Source organism: Bos indicus x Bos taurus, chromosome 14 (assembly GCF_003369695.1).
Source record: "Bos indicus x Bos taurus breed Angus x Brahman F1 hybrid chromosome 14, Bos_hybrid_MaternalHap_v2.0, whole genome shotgun sequence".
Taxonomy (NCBI): domain Eukaryota; kingdom Metazoa; phylum Chordata; class Mammalia; order Artiodactyla; family Bovidae; genus Bos; species Bos indicus x Bos taurus.
This window is the reverse complement of record NC_040089.1, coordinates 82,152,802-82,177,604: the sequence shown is the minus strand read 5'-3', so window position 1 is coordinate 82,177,604 and position 24,803 is coordinate 82,152,802. Positions and strand designations below refer to the sequence as shown.

Genomic DNA, 24,803 nt, shown 5'->3' with positions numbered 1-24,803 from the left:
GAGGCTCTTTGGGTTTGGTTCAGGAAAATCCCCTGGAGAAGGAAATGGCAACTCGCCCCAGTATTCTTGCCTGGAGAATACCACAGACAGAGGAGCCTGGTGGGCTACAGTCCATGAGTTGCAGAGAGTCGAATGAGTGAGTGACTATCACTTTTACATCTTTATAAACTCAATGCCAAGCACACAGAAACTGCCCATTAAATGCCTTTGAACTGATCTGAATGGAGTACAGTCTAATCTGTCACTTACATACATCAAAGATAGCAAACGCTATAATGCCTTCAGAATAAGCACTACCGTATTGGAAACGGTTTATCTTAAAGACTTACCTTGAAAGGCAAGGCACAAGGTTTTCATTCTGACTGAGACAGAATTACAGGAGCTGGATTTAAGTTCCCAGCTGAAAAACTCAAAGAGCAGGAAAAATACAGCTGAGGACCTTGGGTATCAGGCAGTGATTCCTGAGAGCCGGAAAACAAAGCAGGCACTCCCTAAGGCTGTCCACACTCTCTGTCTTGAGAGAGTTTTCAGCTGTGGCAGGAAAGAAGACAGGACAGGGAGAAGGAATCTCAGTGGAGCCTGGAAGTTTCCCTGAGTTGGGAAGACAGAGCCAAGAGTCCAGGGAAACCAAAACAGCTTAGTATCCACAGGGCAGAGAGCAGGAAGAAAGAGAAGCGCAGAAAGAATTCTGGAGATCTAAAGAGTCCTTAGCTGAACAGGGATCAGCTCATGTGTGTAAGGAAACCACAAAAGCCCAAGGAGAACACTACCCCCGAGGATTAGAAGTCACGTCGCTGAGCACTCACGCGAGGCCAGGAATTATACTCATTCTACCAGTGGGACTGGAAAATGTCATGATTGAAGGACCTGGGTGGACTACACAGGAGGCCTCCCTTTAGCAGGACAGAATTCACCCTAGATGGAACAGCCCCCAGTCCTTAAATACACACCTGAAAAGATCAAATGGTTTCCAAATAACTGTGTCCCAGAAAAAAATGCTGAACAATATTTTTAGCAATGTAAAAATACATGGAACTCAACAAGGTAAAATTCACAATGTCTGGCATCTACTAAAAAATTACCAGGCGTGTAAAGAAGTAGGAGAAAGGATAGTCTTTTTAGTGACTACCCAAACGTGAAAAAGAAATGTCCTTGAATTTATATCTTATGCTGTATATAAAAATGAGTTCAAATGTATCATCAACTTAAATGTAAAACTTAAAAACATAAGAGGAAACTTTTGTGAACTTGGGTTAGGCAGAGGTTTCTATATATGGCTACCAAGAACACAATCCATAAAGAAAAAAATGATAAACTGAATTCCATTAAAATTAAAAACCTATCCTTCAGAGAATGAAGACACAAGAAAATATCTGCAGACTCCATATCTGATAAAGGACTTGTATCCAGAATAATCTATTAAAACCTCCCTAAATTTAATAATAAAAAAGGAATAATGTAATTTTTAAGAGCAAAAATTTATAGACACTTCACCATAAAGATGGATGGATAGGAAGTAAGCATATAAAAAGATGTTCTGCATCATTAGTCATTACAGACATGCAAATTAAAACCACAATGAGATAACACTACACACATTAATCTGGCTAAAATTTAAAAGACTGATCATATCAAGTGTTGACAAGGGTTTGAAAGAATCGTAACCTCCATACAATGCTGATCAGAAATGAAAAATTGTTACAACCATTTTGGTACGCAGTTTGTCGATGCCTTAAAATGTTAAACACACATCTATCATATGAATCAGCAATACACTCCCAGCTGTTTCCCCAAGGGAAATGAAAGCATGTGTCCATAAAAAAAAGGTGCAGTTGTTCATAGCAGTATTATTTGCAATAACCCCAAACTACAAACAACTCATGCATCTATCAGAAGGGTAGATGAACAGCAGTGTATCCACACAATGGTTGCTGCTTGGCGATAAAGGGGTGCAGTCCTGACACATCTGCGACATGTGCGAGCCTCGGAGTAACTGTGCTCTGTAGAGGGAGCCAGACAAAAGGGGTAAATACTGTATGAGTCCATTGATCAAAATGCTCAAGAACGCAGACTAGGCTGTAGTAAGAGACATGAAGGGAGGAAGGGTCCTTGGGGAGAGGGGTATACATATGCCTAAGTCTTACGCACTTAAAATTATGTACAGTTCATTGTATGTCAATTATAACTCAGTAACACTATTTAAAAATGAGCACAGTTCTGGAAAGACTTTCGAGTGAGCTGGGCTGTCTCAGCGTGTGCACGTCCTCAGCTTCCATGCCTCTGCGTCCCTGGTCATGGTCCCCCCACCCCCAGACTGGAATGCCCTTCCTCTGCTTGCCAAAGTCCTCTTGCTCCCTTAGCCCCATCTCAAATGCCCTTGTCTTCCAGAAGTATTTCCTGATCCTTGCAATCTAGCAGCCTTCCTTGGATAATCTGCACTTCTTTAATGGCACACCTGTTCTGCCATGCATTATAATTATTTTGGTTCTGTCCCCCTCACTAGACTATAAATGGTTTGGACGACATCCAGCTGCTCTTTGTATCCCACCCCACATCATGCCTAGAAGGCTCCTGTATCCATGTATGAGTATTTAACTATTTCTTTTTTAAGAAATTATTTTATTATTCTTATTGTTATTTTACTTATTTTTAATTTTTGGCCTTGCTGTAGGGCATGAAGGATGCTAATTACCCAACCAGGGATCGAACCCACACCTCTGCATTGGAAGTGTTGAGTCTTAACCCCTGGAGCCAAGGAAGTCTCATATATGGATACTGTGGAATTCAATATCTGGAGGACCCACTTCTCCAAAGACACACACATTAATCCATAAAGCCAGTGGTCATGGTAGAATGCACTTTCCTCTGCTGAAGTGTAACCTTAGTTCTAAGGCTCTCTCCTTGCGTTTCCATCGCACGCACCTCTGTACCCACAGACACGTCCTAGCTGGCCTCTCTCCCTCCCGCCCCCTCCCGCCCCACTCTCATGCCAGGAGCAGAAAGCTGTAATTCCTTTATTTGCAACAATTTCCCAGTTCCACTATTTTAACATGTATTTTCTCTAAAAGAAAAAACTAATGAAGTCAAAACAAAGCCAAACAGATCTAACCCACAGCTTTGCTGCTGCTCAGAGAGACTGAGTCTCCTCGCACCTCGCTCTGCACCTTGGCATTCCCTGTGAGAAGGCGGAAGGCTGACTCTCGTGTAGAGTGGCCTTTGGAAGTGAGGGCTGATCATCTGCATGATTCTGATTTTCACCCTCGCTTGCAACCAGCGCGGAATTGCATGACAATTTGAAACTTGTCTGGATAGTTCAGATATACGTTTTTTTTACATAGCAATTTTGTGGGTAGCTGATTTATTTGTTTCTGCTGGTTTAAATCCTTCACGTAATGAAAATGATTATTGCTATCTACACAAGAGGTGAAAGTGTCTTTGAGCAGAGGCTTCGTGGAGAAAATAATTATGAAGCTGTCATTTTCATAAATACTTTGACAGTGAAGTATCTGCAGATACTCTATGGGCTTCCCTGGTGTCTAGTAGTGAAGAGTCTGCCCCCAATTCAGGGGCCACAGACTCGGTCCTTGGTCCGAGGAGACCCAACACGCCCCAGAGCAGCTCAGCCCACGTGCCTCGATCCTGAGCCGGCACTGGAAGCCCCAGTCATGACTGCTGACCCGGATACCCAGAGCCCGTGCTCCGCATCGAGAGAAACCAACGCGCTGAGAAGCCCACTCGCCGCAATAGAGACAGCGTGCACGTAGCAACAAGTACCCAGCGCAGCCAATAAATAAATACTCACATAAATTTTTTTTTTTTAACTACGAGGTTGTTGTTATGATTATTAAAAACACTGTAATGAATGTTTCAAATACAGAAAAAGCTACTGGCCTCAAATTCAGGACAAATCCTTGGGAAAATGGTAAGGGAAGTTACATTTGCCTCTAGCACACCACCTTTCTCCGTCCTTTCCCTGCTCTCTGAGTGTGGATAAATGCGGTGCTGGGAGCTTGCTTCTAGGCTCAGTAGCACTGCTACCTGTGTGACCTTGGCTGAGCCCCTTCTCTTTTTCCAGGAGTTAGGGTTTTGGTTTTTTTATGTTTAAAGTGAGTGGTTGCATTAAATGATGTCTAACAGGTCAGGAAGCAAGAGTTAGAACTGGACATGGAACAACAGGCTGGTTCCAAATAGGAAAAGGAGTATGTCAAGGCTGTATACTGTCACCCTGCTTATTTAACTTCTATGCAGAGTACATCATGAGAAACACTGGGCTGGAAGAAACACAAGCTGGAATCAAGATTGCTGGGAGAAATATTAATAACCTCAGATATGCAGATGACACCACCCTTATGGCAGAAAGTGAAGAGGAACTAAAAAGCCTCTTGATGAAAGTGAAAGTGAGAGTGAAAAAGTTGGCTTAAAGCTCAACATTCAGAAAACGAAGATCATGGCATCTGGTCCCATCACTTCATGGGAAATAGATGGGGAAACAGTGGAAACAGTGTCAGACTTTATTTTTCTGGGCTCCAAAATCACTGCAGATGGTGACTGCAGCCATGAAAGTAAAAGACACTTACTCCTTGGAAGGGAAGTTATGACCAAACTAGATAGCATATTCAAAAACAGAGACATTACTTTGCCAACAAAGGTCCGTCTAGTCAAGGCTATGGTTTTTCCAGTGGTCATGTATGGATGTGAGAGTTGGACTGTGAAGAAGGCTGAGCGCCGAAGAATTGATGCTTTTGAACTGTGGTGTTGGAGAAGACTCCTGAGAGTCCCTTGGACTGCAAGGAGATCCAACCAGTCCATTCTAAAGGAGATCAGCCCTGGGATTTCTTTGGAAGGAATGATGCTAAAGCTGAAACTCCAGTACTTTGGCCACCTCATGCAAAGAGTTGACTCATTGTAAAAGACTCTGATGCTGGGAGGGATTGGGGGCAGGAGGAAAAGGGGACAACAGAGGATGACATCACTGGATGGCATCACTGACTCAATGGACGTGAGTCTGAGTGAACTTCAGGAGTTGGTGATGGACAGGGAGGCCTGGTGTGCTGTGATTCATGGGGTCACAAAGAGTTGGACATGACTGAGTGACTGAACTGAACTGAACTAAACTGAACTTCCTTCTAGATTGCTAATTCTTTGACCACTCATTCTTTCTCGGTTCTCTGCTGGCCGGTGGCTGTTAACGACCTTTGTGGAAGGCTTCCTGGGTATTAGTGGCTTAGGTGCCATCCTCCACAGCTGCACACCTTCATTTATGGGGGCCATAGACATACAGTGGGTAACCCACTCCAGTATTCTTGCCTGGAGGATTCCATGGATTGAGAAAGCTGGTGGTCTACAGTCCACGGGGCAGCAAGAGCATCCTCGGACACGACCGAGCCACCGACACACAGAGACATGCACTGCTTTTGCCCTTTTCTTCCCCTCCCTCTTTGAAAAGAAAGACTTAGTTGAAATTAAAACTGAATGGCTAAGCGACATTTTGGTGCTGTTACTGTCTGTAAGCAGCTGCCAACTTCACATGGTTAATTACTGCTTAAATAATTTATTGAGAATTTAGCAAAAGATTCTCTGCTCCTCAAATGAATACAGATTCTTCTCTTGTGTTAGGAAATTTCTCATGTTTTTTGAAAGCGTAAGAAAGTGTGTGTTGTTGTCCAAGATTGCTAGGCTGTAATCTCGGTGATTATAGGACCCCAAACCGTGTCAAGTTGCCCCTCCCCTCCTGTACCTAACACCATGTTAATAGATACCAGACACTCAGTAAATAATTGATAAGTTAACGAATGAGAAAGGCGTCTCACAACTTTGTAAATATATCAGGTCAATGAATCTTGCTGTTTTTCGTAAGGCTCTGACATAAATGAGTTAGATAGCATCCACTGCTGTCCTTGCCCCTCAGAGATAAGCACTTGGAATTAATATTCCTGGCTGCTTCAGTTCTGTGCCATCGTTTTACCCTGCTCTATGCATTTGCAAGGCTGCCTTTTACATCTAATCCAGGTAAAAAGGCTCACAAGATTACACAGTGATTATTTTAGCCCAAGAAAATTATGTATGGCAAGTTGTGTGATAAACATTATAATATGAAATAGAATGCAATAAATATTTCTGAGCTGATTGCTATTGCACAATACCCATGCAAACCAGCCTTCTCATGGGACCTTAAAACATGTTTGACTTATTTAGTATACTAAGCTTATGACTTAGAACTGAAGACACTTTGTGCCATAGGATTACATTCCATTCTTCAAGACTAAAAAGGCTGGGGACTTCCCTTGCAGTCTGGTGTTAGGGTTCTGCCCTTCCAATGCCGGGGGCGTGGGTTCTATCCCTGGTCGGGGAATTAAGACCCCACATGCTGCACAGCCTGCCCAAATAAATATGCATTAAAAATAGAAAATAAATGTAATCCGTTCCCCCTACCCCTGAGAAAAAGACTAGAAAGGTTAATTTCTAGTAAGGGAAAACACAAAACAAGAAACAGCCAGTGGAGGCAGTTGCAGAGCTTTGACTAGAAGGGAAATTACCACAGAGATGAGACAACCTTTCATAGTAGACAGAGCCATCCATTCAGTTAGCCAACACTTACAGAGTGTTCCCTGCACCATAGGCCAGCACGTATGGATATACCTGCCTGCATGCGTCAGGCAGTGCAGATGAACTGAAGATAGTTCTGGTCTAGGCCACGCCCTCAGAATTTATCATCTGGTGAGGGAGATAAACTGTAAAAGGATGAATCTTGAAAGAAACTGTCAGCTGACCAGAAGTGGACAGTGGGGTAGGACGATAAAGAAGTACGTGTCAGAGCTGCGTGTCAAGTGCTCTCTGGACATTTCTAGAAATGTGAGCATGAGTACCGCTGACGCTACCGCCATGCCTGTGGCAGAGAGCGGTGTGCGACTCTGCCACCGTACTTCCAGGAGCAAAGTGCTTCCCACTCAAGTACCTTACTTCCACGTGACTTTACTTCCTTGTCAAATCTGGACCTTCTTCATTTTTTATTGTCTTGGTAATCGGCACTGCCCTTCGTTCAGTTGTACAAGCCAGACAACCAGGAAGCCTCCTCACTCTTCCCTGTGTCCAACCCATCATGAAGCCCCATCAGCTTATTTTCTATTCATTTCTAATCCATGTGTGTCATGCTATTTCCCCCACTGGATACTGCACACGCCATACACTAAAAATTACTCATTGTTTACCTGGAATTCAGATTTAACCAGGCATCTTGTATTGTTATATGTGAAACCTGCCAACCCTAGCCCAATTAACCTAATTCAAAAGAGCAAAAACTGGTCCTCAGGCGGCCAAAGTACTGGAGTTTCAGCTTCAGCATCATTCCCTCCAAAGACATCCCAGGGCTGGTCTCCTTCAGAATGGACTGGTTGGATCTCCTTGCAGTCCAAGGGACTCTCAAGAGTCTTCTCCAACACCACAATTCAAAAGCATCAGTTCTTCAGTGCTCAGCCTTCTTCACAGTCCAACTCTCACATCCATGCATGACCACAGGAAAAACCATAGCCTTGACTAGACGGACCTTTGTTGGCAAAGGAATGTCTCTGCTTTGAATATGCTATCTAGGTTGGTCATAACTTTCCTTCCAAGGAGTAAGCATCTTTTACTTTCATGGCTACAATCACCATCTGCAGTGATTTTGGAGCCCCAAAAAATAAAGTCTGACACTGTTTCCACTGTTTCCCCATCTATTTCCCATGAAGTGATGGGACCGGATGCCATGATCTTCGTTTTCGGAATGTTGAGCTTTAAGCCAACTTCTTCACTCTCCACTTTCACTTTCATCAAGAGGCTCTTTAGTTCCTCTTCATTTCTGCCATAAGGGTGGTGTCATCTGCATATCTGAGGTGATTGATATTTCTCCTGGCAATCTTAATTCCAGCTTGTGCTTCTTCCAGCCCAGCATTTCTCATGATGTACTCTGCATGTAAGTTAAATAAGCAGGGTGACAATATACAGCCTTGACGTACTCCTTTTCCTATTTGGAACCAGTCTGTTGTTCCATGTCCAGTTCTAACTGTTGCTTCCTGACCTGCATACAGATTTCTCAAGAGGCAGGTCAGGTGGTCTGGTATTCCCATCTCTTTCAGAACTGTCCACAGTTTATTGTGATCCACACAGTCAAAGGCTTTGACATAGTTAATAAAGCAGAAATAAGTGTTTTTCTGGAACTCTCTTGCTTTTTCCATGATCCAGTGGATGTTGGCAATTTGATCTCTGGTTTCTGACTTTTCTAAAACCAGCTTGAACATCAGGAAGTTCACTGTTCCTGTATTGCTGAAGCCTGGCTTGGAGAATTTTGAGCATTACTTTACTAGCATGTGAGATGAGTGCAATTGTGCAGTAGTTTGAGCATTCTTTGGCATTGCCTTTCTTTGGGATTGGAACGAAAACTGACCTTTTCCAGTCCTGTGGCCACTGCTGAGTGTTCCAAATTTGCTGGCATATTGAGTGCAGCACTTTCACAGCATCATCTTTCAGGATTTGAAATAGTTCAACTGGAATTCCATCACCTGCACTAGCTTTGTTTGTAGTGATGCTTTCTAAGGCCCACTTGACTTCACATCCCAGGATGTCTGGCTCTAGGTCAGTGATCACACCATTGTGATTATCTGGGTCGTGAAAATCTTTTTTGTACAGTTTTTCTGTGTATTCTTGCCACCTCTTCTTAATATCTTCTGCTTCTGTACTTTGGCCACCTCATGCGAATAGTTGACTCATTGGAAAAGACTCTGATGCTGGGAGGGATTGGCAGCAGGAGGAGAAGGGGACGACAGAGGATGAGATGGCTGGATGGCATCACTGACTCGATGGACGTGAGTCTGAGTGAACTCTGGGAGTTGGTGATGGACAGGGAGGCCTGGCGTGCTGCGACTCATGGGGTCGCAAAGAGTCGGACACGACTGAGCGACTGATCTGAACTGAGACTTAAAATGCTGTGCTCTAGATTGAACCATGGAGTGGATTGTTTGTTTTGTCAGTATATGGTACTGATATTCTAGAGACAAATGTATATTTATTTAACCTGCAGAACACCTGTGTATTTAGACAGCTTTAAAAAAAAAAAAACGGAAAACTCCAGTTGAGTAAGGTCAGACCACAGAATATTTTGTGAGGTACAGATGAAGTGTGGAGCAGAAAAGCAAAATGTTTTCCCTAGTTTGACATTAGCTAACTCCTCTTCTAAAACTTTGATAACAATATTGTTTCCCTAAGAGAGGCCAAAGTGCTGAAATTCTTCACATATTTTGTAAATTTATGTATTACTGAAGCACTGAAACCTAGCCAATGCAAGAGATATTGTCAGGTTCCCTCAGAGCTGAGCAGAATACTATATCATGCATGACCTGTTTTTGAAATGGGATTTTGCAAAAAAACAGCAGAACACCTTCTTCAGGCTTCTTTTCCATTAACTGCTCACACTTGACACGTCCCATGGATGATCTCATGGGCTCCCTCATGGCAGCCAGATTCCTCCATCTGTGTTCTTCACTGGGCAGTGTCATTTTAAGCAGTAGAATTTATTCTGGCTAGAGGGTGTTCGCATATCTCAAAGCTATGGTTTTTCCATTAGTCATGTATGGATGTGAGAGCTGGACCATAAAGAAAGCTGAGCGCCAAAGAGTTGATGCTTTTGAACTGTGGTGTTGGAGAAGACTCTTGAGAGTCTGTTGGACTGCAAGGAGATCAAGCCAGTCAATCCTAAAAGAAATCAACCCTGAATATTCACTGGAAGAACTGATGCTGAAGCTGAAACTCCAATATTTTGGCCACCTGATGTGAAGAGCCGACTCATTGGAAAAGACACTGATGCTGGGAAAGATTGAGGACAGGAGAAGGGAGTGACAGAGGATGCGGTGGTTGGATGGCATCACCAACTCAGTGGACATGCATTTGAGTAAACTCCAGGAGACAGTGAAGGACAGGGAGGCCTCACGTGCTGCAGCCCATGGGGTTGCAGAGACACCACTTAGCGACTGAACAACAGCAGAGTTCTCATAGAGTTCACGTAGCCAGACTAAGAAGTTCAACACCAACCACGTGATGAAAGCTATTCTAGAAGAAGCGCCTTTGTTACCCCTGCTGACCAGCCACCCCCAGCCCACATGGCTGCCTCGGCTTGCACCTGTGACACCCCGGCACTGGCCAGGCTCTCCCACTGCTGCCAGTAAGAGCTGGGCAACCCTGCCACCGTGTGTCCAAAGGATGGGTCCCAAAGGCAGCTGCCTTCTCCATGACCTGCTTCAGAACTGCTGTTTTGAGTGAGTAGCTCGGTGCCCTAGCAGCAACGAAGGCTGAGAACTGGAGTTCTGGCTTCTACCTTGGGGAAGCTCAACTTAAGGTGGGAAAACTTTCCGAATAGGTAGGAAGGGAGTTCAAAAGATACTGAGCGACCACCAGTGTGAAAAACGTTCACTTCTCTTTTACGCAACCGACCAGGCTTTACAAACATGATGATTAAGGTGCAAGCTTTGCATTTAGATGGACTTTGGTTTCAGTTCTAGCTTCGCCTTCTGGGAGACCAAACAAACTGGCCCCCCCGAGGTGCCACCTCTTTTCCATGATGTAAGCACATTACTACCGTTCCTCTCGTAGGAGGGTGGTAAGGGTAAAATGAGAAAAATATACTTGTTTGGGGGTGGAGTTTACCTCCCCATAGGACAAATACTCATCCCCATTTTGAATATTGTTTCTAGCATATTTTATCTCTTTCTTTTAAAATCTTTTAGCTACAACCACTTTGGGGATTTTATTAATGAATCTGTTTCTTCTATAGTGTTGTCTTTTTCACATTACAACACTACTGTGATTTAGTGATTTAAAACAGATTTCTTTTCTTTAGTGTTGTCTTTTTTTCATGGGCTTCCCTGGTGGCTCATATGGTAAAGAATCCGCCTGCAATTTGGGAGACCTGGGTTCAACCCCTGGGTTGGGAAGATCCTGTAGAGAAGGGCACGGCTCTTCTGGCCTGGAGAATTCCATGGACTGTACAGTCCATGGGGTTGCAAAGAGTCGGACATGACTGAGCAACTTTCACTTTCTTTTTTTTTCACTTAAGACTGATTTTCCTAATGAATCATTTCACTAACAACATTATGGCCAAAGGCAGGCAAGCCCTCATTTTCTTAAACTTTTTTTCTAGTATTTTCTCTGATTACATTGCAAAAATTTTTTCATAAATTGCATAAAAACAGAAAAGTAGAAATAAAAATACATTAGAATTCCACCATCTAGCAGTAGCCACTATTAAAGGTGTGCTACGGATTTGTCTCTTGGGAAGTTTTTTATCAACCACTGGCTTCACAGATTTGTGAAACAGGAAACAAACGCGGTCTGAGTGCCCCTTGACTCCCAGTGATTGCTGCAAGTCCACAGGACACGTTTTCCTGACCTCCTTGGTCTGTTTTCTCCAACTTCCCATTGGATGGGAGAGGGCACCTGAAACCTTCCTTGCCAGGTAGCAAGTTACATTTCATTTACGAGCATTGCGTTAGGAGCCTTCCAGCTTTGTGTGTCCATCCACGTTTCCAAACAGGGGAAGCAGAGGATGCTGGGAAACATTGTTTGGCTTTGTGAGAGCCTTTGAGAGACTGAGAGGGGAAGAAAATTACTCTTTTATTATGAGGTTTGCCAAGTGATCTCTGAGAAGCTGTGATATCACTCACAGGCCCGCCAAGCTGCGTGGAAACGGCGCGTCTTGGCAGACGTCTCGACAGCGCCTGATTGCTCGGGGCTGGTGTGGGCCTCTATCAGAAATGGTTCCATAGGCAGTATTTACATAACCGTGGTGGCGTGTGAGAATAAACACAGCTGTGGCACTGCCCTAAATATTTCTATTCAGCAGGGAATTAAAGGAGAACTTTATCGCTTAACTACAGATAAACACAATTCATCAAGCGGTGGGCAGTTCAGCTGGGAACAAGACCGCCGTTAGGAAGGCCCGGCCTGCTGAAAATAGCCCCGTCCGCGGCCTGGCTGGCTGCTCCTTCCCCCGCCCCGTCCCCCCAGCTCCAGAAACGTCGGGCTCGTCCACTCTCAAAGAAGTTGTCTGGATTGTTTTTCCTCACTAAGCGCTCAGTCCACTTACTGAGTGTAGACCTACTGTGAGCCAGCGTGCACTGGATGCCTCTCCCTTCAGCAGCGTTCTCCTTTTCTTTCTGGGTTATAGAATTGCATGTGGGCAGGAGTAAGATTATGTTGCCAAGGAGATTTTTTATTCCCAGCGTGCCCTGAAATGGAAGCAGGGTTGACTCAGTCCTGAGTGATCTGCAGCCTACGCGTCCCTTTAGGACCCGTGTACGTGTGTGTCGGTCACTCAGGCATGTCTGACTCTTGTCATTCACAGGCAGGAATACTGGAGTGGGTAGCCCTGCCCTTCTCCAGGGGATCTTCCTGGCCCAGGGATCAGACCTGGGTCTCCCCCACTGCATGCAGATTTCATATATACATGTAAATACTTCCCAGTGGTAAGGAATCCACCTGCCAGTCCTGGACACAGATGAGAGTTGGATCCCTGGGTCGGAAAGATCCCCTGGAGGAGGAAATGGCAACCCCCTCCAGTGTTCTTGCCTGGAAAATCCCATGGGGTTTTTCTGAGGGGCCTGGCGGGCTACAGTCCATGGGGTCACAAAGAGCCGGACACAACTGAGTGGCTGAGTGCACACACACACACACACACACACGCACACATATAACTATATACATATATAACTCCACTCTCTAGAGGGGGCCACTGATACAGGTGGCCATGGATTTGTCTGTTGGGAAGATTTTTATCAACCACCAGTACCATGGATTTGTGAAACAGCTACCATGTGGTTTGAATTCCACTTGATTCCCAGTGGTTGCTACAAGTCCACAGGCCACATCTTCCTAAACACCTTCATCTGTGTTTTCTCCAGCCTCACATTGGAGGGGTCACTTGAAAGGTTAGTTGCCAGGTTACAAGTTATGTTTTATTTATTATATTATATTATTATATTTATATCATATATTTAATATATTTATTTATTATATTTTATTTTATTATATATTCAAGTTTTGTATGTCAGCCTTGCATTTCATGTATATAATTAAGAGAGAGAGAGAGACTTATAGACACATTTATCATCAGATCAGAGTAGTGGTTATATTTGTGTGGAGGGTGGAAATGGTGACTCAGAGGCTGCATGAGTGAGCTAGGATGCTGGCAGTGTTGTTTCTTGTTCTTGTTAAATGGGTGTTTGCTTTGTAACGAAGCACTGAGTTATACAAAAATAAAACCAGGATAAAATACCATGTTTAAACTAAGCAGAGGATAGAAACTGATTTTTTTCCAAGTTTCTCTATAATAATTTCATTTTCAGTTAGTAAAATTGCAAACTATTATTTGTTTCCAAGAAGATGTGCATGTATTTTGCTGGCCAGAAAGTTCTTTAGGACTTTTCAGCAGATCTTGTAGAAAAACCTGAATGAGCCTTTTGGCCAACCCATATGTAAATATGAGTAATAAGTAGCAAGTAAATAGCATAAACATAAATAGTAAGTGAAACCCAGGAAAAATTAACTTTAAAAGTATTATGAAGACCATCTTGAAGATAGGAAGGAGAAGCTGCGGACTCTTTCTGTTGAAAGTGACAGATATTCCACTCAAACTACTTGGATGACAAAAGGGACATCTTCTGTCATTTAACCAGGAAGTTCAAATGGGCAGCTCCAGCTACAGGCCTGGTGGATGTAGTGATTCAAATGATGTCATCATGAAATATCTGTCTTGACTCTAAGCATCCATATATTTTAAACATTAATGCAGCCCCCATGCAACTCTGCACGGGAAGATAGCTCCATGGTGTATCAGTTTTCTAGGACAGCCGTAACAAAATGGGCGCAGACCGGAAAGCTTAAAACAAAAGCTTCAGTTCTGGAAGCCTAAGTGTGAAGTCACAGAATGGACAGGGTTGGTCCCTTCTGAAGCTGTGAGGGAGAAGCCCTCCCAGGTAAGCCTTGGACTCGATGCATCTCCCGTGTATTCCCACGTCGTCCCCAGGCCTTCTCTGTGTCTCTCGGCATCTGTGACATTCTTATTGGATTCAAGACCCATCCTCACCCAGTGGGTAGATTAATAAGATAAGGATCTTACCATCATCCTTACTTTCATTACTTCTGCACAGATTCTTTCGAATCAGTCACATTCTGAGTTTCTGGGTAGACATGGGTTGGGGGAGATGTTATTCAGCCTTCTGCATGTGGTGAACTTCTTAGGGGCAGGGGCCCGTGCATTCTACTTGCCTCTTCAGCGCCCAACACACCTGTGTGTGTCTGGAAGACTCACAGATACTCACAGCATATTTGTGCATCTGTAAAGAAATCACTGCATGCTCCTGACTCTGTTGTGCAACCCAAGAGATTTACTGGGACTGTCTGCTTTAATAGGCATGACTGTCTGTTTACTCATGGTGTAGTGTAGAGAGAGTTAACTTGTTTATAGGTGCCCATGTGTCCAGATGTATAAAAACATTGCATCCACTCACAGAGTTTCTTTTCCCAGTAACTGAGCCAACAGTAGCCTTAAAATGCCAAAAGCTTAAATGACAACTAGCAACGTCGGGATTTACAAGTCACAGAGCATGTGCACAGTTACCACATTTGATGCATGCGTGCTCAGTCATGTTTGACTCTTTGCGATATCATGGACTGTAGCCCACCAGGCTCTCCTGTCCATGGGATTTCCCAGGCAAGAATACTGGAGCGGGTTGCCATTTCCTTCTTGTGGAGATCTTCCCCACCCAGGAATTGAACTCGCATCTCCTGCATCTCTTGCACTGGCAGGAGGATTCTTTACCAGGGCGCCACCTGGGAAGTCCAGTTATCTCACTTGGTTCGTTAGTAATCCCATGACGGTTATTGCTGTCACCTTCATTATAATCATTATCACTTGCATCATCATTGTCATCATCCCTGTTTTATAGGGATAAGGAAACCTGAAGCGTCAGGACCTTTAGTTGTATTTGAAAATTACCCAACTCAAATTGGCTTCTGCAAAAGGGGAACATGGAAGAAAATACAGGGATCTACTGAGGGTCAGGTGCAGCCGGACCAGGCGTCTCATCTCTCGGCTCTGCTTTCTTCTGCGTTGGCTTCATCTGTCGGCAGCCCGCCCCTCTCGATGGCCAGATGGCCGTCTGCAGACCTATGATTGCAACTGTTGTCTCTGTACACATGCTGGGAGAAAAGCATCACCCCAAAAGTGACTCCTGAAGAAACCCCGGGCCTGGATCTCCTTGGACAAATGGCGTCACACCTACAACCTTTAGCACACTGATGCCCCAGATCACACAGACTGAGGATGGAGGTGAAGCCTGTCATCAGCAGAGGTGGGAGTGGAAGGTGGGCCTGTAGAACCACAGGTGTCCGTGAGGAAGCGTAGGTCATAAGTGCCAGAGCCTGCGCTTTGGAACAAGGCTGCTTCAGCCAACAGGCCAGTCCTGTTGCTCTTTCTCCCCGCTTTCTCCTCGGCTTCTCCTGTTCAGATACAGTGAAAACACAGTGCATACACATGGAACACAATCGGAACATACAGCGTTACCCGTGAAGGTTCTCTTCTTAAGTGCGTAGGTTTGCTGATTCATTTTGGTTCTAATAGTCTGCAAAGATTGATCATGTTCTCAGGTTGCTTGTTGGCATTTGTATTCAGGCAGAATAAGACAATTTTTGTAACGTGGCTGTGTTTTTATGTGGCCTGCAAACGTATTTTGGTACGATCCATATAGTAAAGATACGGCTTCAACTACAGAAATTGACTTTGGGGGACTGTTGTAGCTCTCCTAATCCTGCATGTCGCTATGTTTACGTGTTTCTCCATATATAAAATCCAGCATAGAACTATTTTTTTAAATAAAACATTTTATATTTTGAAAATTATAAAAAAAAATTCCCTTCTTACCTTGTTCGGTCACTCAGTTTCCCTCCCAGTTGAACTTACCTGTATGCCTCTCCAGCCATAGGCTCCACACTTACGAGCATTTGTGTTAGTAGCTAAGTCATGTCCGACACTTTTGCAACCCCATGGACTGTGGCCCACCAGGCTGCTCTGTCTGTGGGATTCTCCAGGAAGGAATACTGGAGAGGGTTGCCATTCCTTCTCTGGGCTTACAAGCATTTATATGGATCATTTTTACATCAGTGATACGATACTGCTCTCACTGTCTGCCCCGTGCAATTTTTACTTCCACTGTGGCAGCTGTTTTTGGTTCTCAGACTCTAATGACCTCAGCCGCCCAATCTTGGGGCCATTTTCACACACCCCTTGGTTATTTTTCCACCTTAGGTCTTCATGTTCCTTTTCTTTCTCGTGCCCCTCCCCCTCCCCTCTTTCTACTTTATTTCCTCATCTTTATCTCCTTCCATCTTTATCTCTCTTTTACAAATAGGTGAAGAATTATTGGAGTTGACAGTGCTCTTTTTAAAAATGAGTTACATGATCCTACAGAATGGTTCTTTGTGGGTATGTTGTCAGAAAAATACTTTAGGAAGATGAAACCATTCCCAATCTCTTTTCACCCCCAGAGGCACAGGTTAGCCCAGGCAGTTCAGAAAGCAAAGGGACTTCAACAGACACTTGTAGCTCATATGAACCTGTGCCCCTGAGCGTGAACCTCACAAAATCCTTTTAGGTGGAACAAATAAGTAGATGGAAGGGAGAACGCAGAGTCAGGTTTGCCCCGGGTCTTCCAGGGTCTCTCAAGAAACCCATGCATCTCTCCCAGAGTTGTCTTTTCCATTCCAAGATGCTGGAAATAGTGCTTGCTTAACTGTCTAGCTTCTTCTTGAGGCTTGCCTTTTTCAAGCGCAGGTGCTCTGAAAAGGAACTGAACCACAGCCCACCCTGGAGGATTCTCCTTCTTGCCTCACTGGACCCATTTGCTTGTACCCAAATTGAGAAGAGTCTTCATTGTAAACCAGAATGTAAACTAGAGCTGACCAAGATTAGCTTTTCACTGTGACATCTCATGCACACATTATCTCACTTTTCTCTTTTCAATAATTTTAAGAGGCAAGATTGAGCCATTTTACAGATAAGAACATTGAAGTTTAGGGAGATTATGGAACATGGCTCACAGCCAGCAAGTTTTAAAGTCAGCCTTGAACCCCCACATCCACATGCTTAACAACTACCCCCTGATACTTGTGCTTTTAAATTGTTTCTTTTTAAAAAGCTGCTGAAAAAACCTCTGCATGGCCAGCCCAGGAATGGAATTTCTTTCTCTGTCTCTGCTTTTACTCCAAGACATGCATTGCACAGAGTACATTTACATTTTGACAAAATGAGTTTAAGTGAAAAATTAAGTCAAAGGAATGTATGTTTGAGACTTGTACTCGGTAATGTAATAAGAAATAAATATATATACTGGGTTGGCCAGAAAGTTATTGAAGTTTTTCCATAAGATGTTTAGGAAAAACCCAAATGCACTTTTTGGCCAACTCAGCACATGACCTTCCATGACCTTGACCAGAATCTTGTGTTGTCCCTCGGAGCTCCTAGGGACTTTCATGCCACCAGATGCTTGCATTTGCTTTAGTGTGTAGAGTTTATAGGGATTAAAATTAAATGTTTGTGCTCTTCTTCCTTTTTCCCCTTTGAGTTTGTTGAGCTGATGGAGAGGTGAATGCAGATCACTGTGTTCTGTGTTCGTTACACAAACAACTGACACCTGTTCTGCGTCAGACAAGCCAGCCGGCCTTCGTCCACCACCGTTCTGGCGGCTCTGCACAGCCATCGGCGAAAGGCTCCTTCTCCCTCTGGTGATGCTGACCCCTCTCGATCCACAGCCCGCCTCTTTTTAGAGCTGAAAGCTGCAGCTTTGTCAGAAACAAGTCTTCCTCCTCGCTCACATGTGTAAGCGTTTTCTTTCTAGTCTGCTGGCTCACAGTCCCAAACACTCGCCCTTTGCCCTCAGGATCGACTCTTCCAGAACTTTGCTTCATGCAGAGCCGCTCGGTGGTGGTTTAAGTTGTGTCCCCAAAGTCTTTGCTTCTATTCCCTTCAAGAAGTGAAGCTTAACTCTTCCTCACGAGCATCTGTTGGTCTTAGTGACTCACTTGCAGCACAAAGAATAAACCAGAAGTGATGCTGTGTGACTTTGGAGACCAGGTCATAAAAGGAATTGTAGTTTCTTCTTGCTCTCGGGGGGAATCCAGCTTCCATGTCATGGACAGTCAAGCAGCTTTTGTGAGGTAACAAGACTTTGGCATCTCAAACTGCCTGATTCTGGGGGAGTGTTATCTCAGCAATGGGGCTGATACACCCCCAGGACCTCTGATGTGTTGTCCTGGTGACGATCCCCTCCAGGCCAGCTCCTTGGGAGGTGTGAGCTTGGGCTCGGAGAGGCCCACCATGATCCTTAATCCATATAATCTGTGGACCATGTAAAGCGTTTACCCAGGCCTCAACTTCTAGAAATTCTTAATAGCTCTGCAGTGGGGTCCAAACATCTGTGTTTATTTAATTAGATGATTAAAAATTGTAATAAACTACTTCCAGGTTCCTCAAGAATACTTTCAATGGAGAACTGCTGCTGCTGCTGCGTTTGACTGTAAAAAGTCACAGGCCCCTCTATTCTATGTCCTCTCTGCTTCTCCTTTGACACTGATTGCGGGGAGGTCAGTTCACCTTTCAGCATGTTCGCCTCAGCTGCTGGGAACCCTGGCAAACAACCAAGATCAGGGCTTTCTTCATGAGGGTCTATAGAGCACCCTTCCCAAACTTAAATTGCATCAGATTTGTCTGGAGGTGGTGGCTCGTTTGGTAAAGAATGTGCCTGCAATGCAGGAGACCTGTGTTGGATCCCTGGGTCAGGAAGATCCCTTAGAGAAGGAAATAACAACCCACTCCTGTGTTCTTGCCTGGAGAATCCCATGGACGGAGGAGCCTGGCGGGCTACAGTCCATGGGGTCTCAGAGAGTCGGACCCAACTAGCAATTGACACTACATGCAAGAGTCTTGCTGGCTTTGCTCCCAGAGTCCCTAATTCAGAGGGTCCGGGGATGCGCTGAGAGGCCACACCTCTAACACGCTCCCAGAGTCCCTAATTACACACTCCCAGAGTCCCTAATTCAGAGGGTCCGGGGATGCGCTGACAGGCCACACCTCTAACACGCTCCCAGAAGATTCTGTTCTGCCAGTCAGTGGTCACACTTTGGGAACCACCACGAGCAGGCCCAGGACTTGGTGTTTAACCGCGGCCTCTCCAAGATCCTCCAACAGTGCAGGCAAGAATAACAAATGAAAACAAGTAGAACCTCATCGATTTTGCCTGAGAGGAAGTTATCTGTGGTGACAGAAATCCTCATTGGGGTTATTTGAAGGGAAGTAACGGGAAGAGGAGGGTGTCTGGGACACTTGTAATGTTCTGTTTCTTGGTCTGACTGGTGGTTGACTCGAATGTGTTCCCTTTGTGAAAATACATTTAAGCTATACACTATAATCTGTGCACTTTTCTGTCTATATGCTGTACTTTAAAAGCTGACTTAAAAGTTAACAGTAAAGATAAATGCTGTCAAAATCTGGGGAAAACGGGCCCCCTCCTCACTAGCCTGTACCTCTGTTTTTATAAACCAATTTTCCTCTGGGTATGCTGGAAACTCAACAAAGAAATATTCTCTTTTTTGCTGGCATCATTTTTTGCACGTGCGTGTGATTCCTGACAAATGACTGCTTCCCAAGCTGTCATTAAATAAAACAAAAAATCCAGGTCTTCAAAGGAAAATATTCTAAGAAAAACATTTGTGTGTTTTAAATTCCTAGAATAGTGGATATTGATAGAATACTTTGAAAAGCCAGTTGAGCGCTCATTAATGCATCAGAGAACCCTAGTTTGTGCTTGGCTAGCCAACTGCACTGAAGAGTAAGACCCTTGGTGGTGGCTGTGGTTTAGTCACTCGGTCATGTCCGACTCTGGCAACCCCAGGGACTGTAGCCCGCCAGGCTCCTCTCTCCATGGGATTTCCCAGGCAAGAATACTGGAGTGGGTTGCCATTTCCTTCTCCAAAAACTTTGGGAAGGAATGAAAACTCACCGTAGATTGACCAACCATTTCTCTGAAAAATGCCTGAGAGACTTGAGAGTATTTTTCTTCTTGGTAAGGACAAATGTAATTTTAAAAAATACCCTGTTTCATCACAGGAAACCTTTGGATTTTTAGTGAGGAGACTTGTTTTGAAGATTTCTTACTGAAAAAAAATGCTAGTTTTTGCTAAAACTCCCCTAGAGATATTTTGCTTTTTAAATCCTCCTTTTTCTGTAATTAAAGTTTATGAGTAAAAAGGTTTACTCACTCTAAAAGGCTGGTTTCAAATGTAAATGAGGCCAGGTTACATTGGGACTTCTGATTTCCAGGTGACCTGCAGAATTGTTGCTTTAAACTCAGGAGTTAAGGAGGACACTGTTGGGCATGTTTATTGGTGACGACCCCCTGGCGGAGTAAATGGCAACCCACTCTAGCATTCGTGCCTGAAAAATCTCAAGGACGAGGAGCCTGGTGGACTACAGTCCTTGGGGTCGCAGAGGGTCGGACACAGTTGCGAAGCTGAGCACACATGCATGTTGGTGATGATGCCTTGGGTCAGCTGTGGACACAACAGATGCACCTTTACTGGACACCATCCCGTCTAAAGGAGAGACATCGTAATACAGTATTTAAATGCATGGCCTTTTGAGCCTGATTAACATGGCTTCAATCCCGACATCACCAACTATCTGGCCTTGCATCAGTTCTCTGTCCCTCCCAGCTTTGTTGTTGTTCTTCAGTCGCTCTGTCGTGTCCAGCTCTTTGGAACCCTATGGACTGTAGCCCGCCAGGCTCCTCTGTCCATGGGTTTCTCCAGGCAAGACCACTGGAGCGGCTTGCTATTTCCTCTTCCAGGGGATCTTCCTGATTCAGGGATCGAACTCATATCTCTTGCATCCCCTGCATCAGTAGGCATTCTTTATTCCTGGGCCACCTAGGAAGCCCCTTTAATTCTATTATATGAGATGTGAGAGTGAAAGTCGTTCAGTTGTGTCTGAATCTTTGCGACCCCATGGACTACAGAGTCCATGGGATTCTCCAGGCCAGAATACTGGAATGGGTAGCCTTTCCCTTCTCCAGGGGATCTTCCCAACCCAGGGATGGAACCCAGGTCTCTCGCATTGTAGGCAGATTCTTTACCAGCTGAGCCACAAGGGAAGCCCAAGAATACTGGAGTAGGCAGCCTTTCCCTTCTCCAGTGGATCTTCCTGACCCAGGAACTGAACTGGGGTCTTCTCCACTGCAGGGGGATTCTTTACTGACTGAGCCACCAGGGAAGCCCATTATATGAGATTAATAATATCAATCATAGGACTGTTAGAAAAATTACAAAAAAATAATATAAAAGGATTTAAATTTTTGCCCAATGCATAATAAAAACTCAGTGAATATTACCATTATGACTGAGGAATGAAAGGAAATTGATACATGGATCATTTCATTCACTTCTGAAATTCCCAATCCCCCTAACCCTAACCCTAATTAATCAGTGGGATTTATTTGCCTGTATAAATATATGAATGGGTAAATAAAACGTATATTTTTCTCTCTGCAATAAAATTACAGATGTGGGGAGTGCTTGTCAGGGATTTGGGGTGGTGGGGGGTGCAGAACTTTGACCCCTAGGGGCGGCTGGGGGGAACGCCGGCCGCACTTGTGACCCCTAGGGGCGGCTGGGGGAAAGCGGCCGCACTTGTGAGCCCTAGGGGCGGCTGGGGGAAAGCTATGGGGATGGTGTGGTTCTGTTCTGTCCCTTGCTTGCAGTGGCGTTTCCATGAACCTGCACGTGGTAAATGGGGTCCAGCTATACACTTACATTGTGCCAGGGCCCCGGTTTTGATATCGTATTGCTGTTGTTTAGTCACTAAGTTGGGTCTGACTCTTTTTTGACCCCATGGACTGTAGCCGGCCAGGCTGCTCCATGGGATTTCCCGGGCAAGAATACTAGAGTGGATTGCCATTTCCTCCTCCAGAGGAACTCTCCCACACAAGGATCAAACCCACATCTCTTGTTGGCAGGTGGATTCTTTACCACTGAGCCACCTAGGAAGCCCTGACATTATAATATATTACAGCTGTATAAAATAGAACTATCAGAGTAAAGTGAGTGAACGGAATGAGTGAGTGAGTGAGTGGAACCATCAGAGTAAACAGAGTGGGTCGTGTCCTGGGCTTCTTTGTCCTGATTTTGCAATACTGTGTAAATTTATAAGTGCTTCACAATAAAAAATTTAAAAACCAAGAGCATCTGTCAAGAACTTCTGCCTTTTACCATAGAATTACAGTATGCAAATCTCACGCTGAATCTCAAGTGATCCCATTGGAGTTCTTGCATAAACTTTGAAATTTGACTTTAAATATAACTCTTTGGGAATTTCCTGGTGGTCCAGTGGTTAGGAGTCCAAGCTTTCACCACAGGGGGCTCAGGTTCGATCACTGGTCCAGGAACTAATATCCCAAAAGCCTCCCAGTGCAGGTTTAAAAAACAAACAAAACAAAACAACCACCAAAAAACCCCACATTTTCGTGCCTCTCTTTCCCCACTGTTACCTTGTCCTAGGCCAGTTCACTCCAGCGCATGCAGGCTCAGTTGCTCAGTTGCGTCCGACTCTTTGCGACCCCATGGACTGTAGAGCCCACCAGGCTCCTCTGTTCATGGGATTATCCAGGCAAGGATACTGGAGGGGGTGGCCATGCCCTCCTCCAGGGGCTCTTCCTGACCCAGGGATCGAACCTGCATGCCCTCTTAGCAGGCGGATTCTTTACCACTGAGCCAGCTGGGAAGCCTTGCATTACACGTGCACAAAGATGAAGAGGTAGGGAAATGTGCCACAGACAGGATTCCTGAAGAATGCAAAACTTTGGTCGTCTCTGATGCTAAAATAGTCACAATTAATAATGAACAGTAGAATTATGCAGGTGGATAGATATTTCAGTCTACATCCCACTAGCATCTCCTAGGATGTGAGCATATTGTTAAAGTCCTCTAGGGATGGAGAAGTAAGGCAGATTAATATCAGTTCACAGCTTGGAAGTCTTAATACGATGCTGCTAATAAGACACAGCTGAATAACAGGAAGGCCAGGCGTCCTTAATTCATGTGACTAGAGAGCTATGCCCTCAGTAGCTCAACCAGTGCCTCAGCACAGCCAGTGTGTGTGGATGGACGGGTGAGTGGATGGATGGACGGATGGACGGATGATGGGGCCATTAAGACCTCAGCACAGCCAGTGTGTGTGGATGAACGAGTGAGTGGACGGATGGACGGATGATGGGGCCATTAAGACCTCAGCACAGCCAGTGTGTGTGGATGGATGAGTGAGTGGATGGATGGACGGATGGACGGATGATTGGGCCATTAAGATAAGCCATGCAAAAGAAGCTTAAAGTAAGAATGAAGAATTAGTTCACTTTAGTGGGGAGAGGCAGTGTAGGGATAGGAGGGAGGGCAAGGGTTATCATAGGCTGATATGAACTCATCTATGTGAAACTTTTGAAAATTGTAAAGCATTCTAGAGTTTAAAGATTCTTTTATTCGATTAAAAAGTAAATTTAAAAATCTCAGGGACTTTCCTGCAGTCCAGTGGTTAAGACTCTGTGCTTCCACTGCAGGGAGCCCCAGTTCGATCCCTGGTCAGGGAACTAAGATTCTGCATGCTTCATGGAGTGGCCAAAAGGAAAAACAAAAACAAAAACAAAACCCACTCCAAAAAAACCTTAATTAAAAAGCTAAAAAAATTAAAAGTAAAATGTATGATAGAAAAAAGAAATTAATTCACCTTTGTAGCTCAGGGCTTGAGGAGGCACAATCTGCCGGGGAACCCCCTAACCCTTCTCTCTCTGCTCCTCTAGGCAGCTTGAAATCCACTCTCCAGATGCTAAGCACACCGTGGTCCTGAGGGGCAAGGACTCCGCCACGGCCCAGGCCTGGTTCAGCGCCATCCACGCGACCGTCAGTGACCTGCTGACCCGCGTCATCACAGAGGTCCGGGAGCAGCTGGGCTCGACAGGCCTTGCTGGGGGCCGGGAGATCAGGCACCTCGGCTGGCTTGCAGAAAAGGTAAGGAAACATCCCCCATCCAAGCGTCTTCCCCAGGCCTTCCCAGCACACGCTGCACCCCCTGAAATTGGGTGCCTCGTTCCACAGGCTGACTCGCTCACTGGGATTTCTTGTCTCCAGCGGGTCTGCATTATGCAGGAGCTCTGTGTCTTCAGCAACTTTGATTCCCCACAGACAGTCCAGTATGTGGCAAAATGCAAGTGGTCACTCACTGTCTATTGTCTGGATGAATGAGTGAGCAAGCGGCCGGACAGTTTGGTTCTCATATGTACATGGGAAGCGGAAGGGCAGGGGAAATAACTCAGACGCACAATAGAACTGTCTCTTTGGCAGGTAAAGAAGTAGGAATTGTTGCTTTAAAAAGGGATTTGTGTGGGTTTTGAGGGACCTAACTGTTAACACAGATACTTTGCAAATAAAGCAATTGTAATCTTGCCAGTAAGATCCTATGGACAGAGGAGCTGGCTGGGCTACAGTCCATAGGGTTGCAGAGTCAGACACGACTGAGCGGTTTACCTCACATACACATACAGTGATGATAACAGCGAAGATTTCTTAAGCAACTACTCTGTGTGCATTCTTCTCAGATATCATCTTTTATTTGTACTCTTCAGCCAGCAGGCTCTGAACATCATCATTTCTGAGCACCTATTTTGTGCAAGGCACAGTGCTAGGCA

General features: G+C 44.8%; 1 protein-coding gene across 1 annotated transcript in view; it reads left to right on the top strand.

The window, feature by feature from the left end:
• SNTB1 (syntrophin beta 1) overlaps positions 1–24,803 on the top strand; it is a 139,334-nt gene that overhangs the window by 25,490 nt on the left and 89,041 nt on the right. Inside the window, exon 2 of the mRNA XM_027561706.1 lies at positions 23,919–24,126. Within this exon, the coding sequence (XP_027417507.1) occupies positions 23,919–24,126 (208 nt within the window). The remainder of the gene's footprint in view (positions 1–23,918; positions 24,127–24,803) is intronic.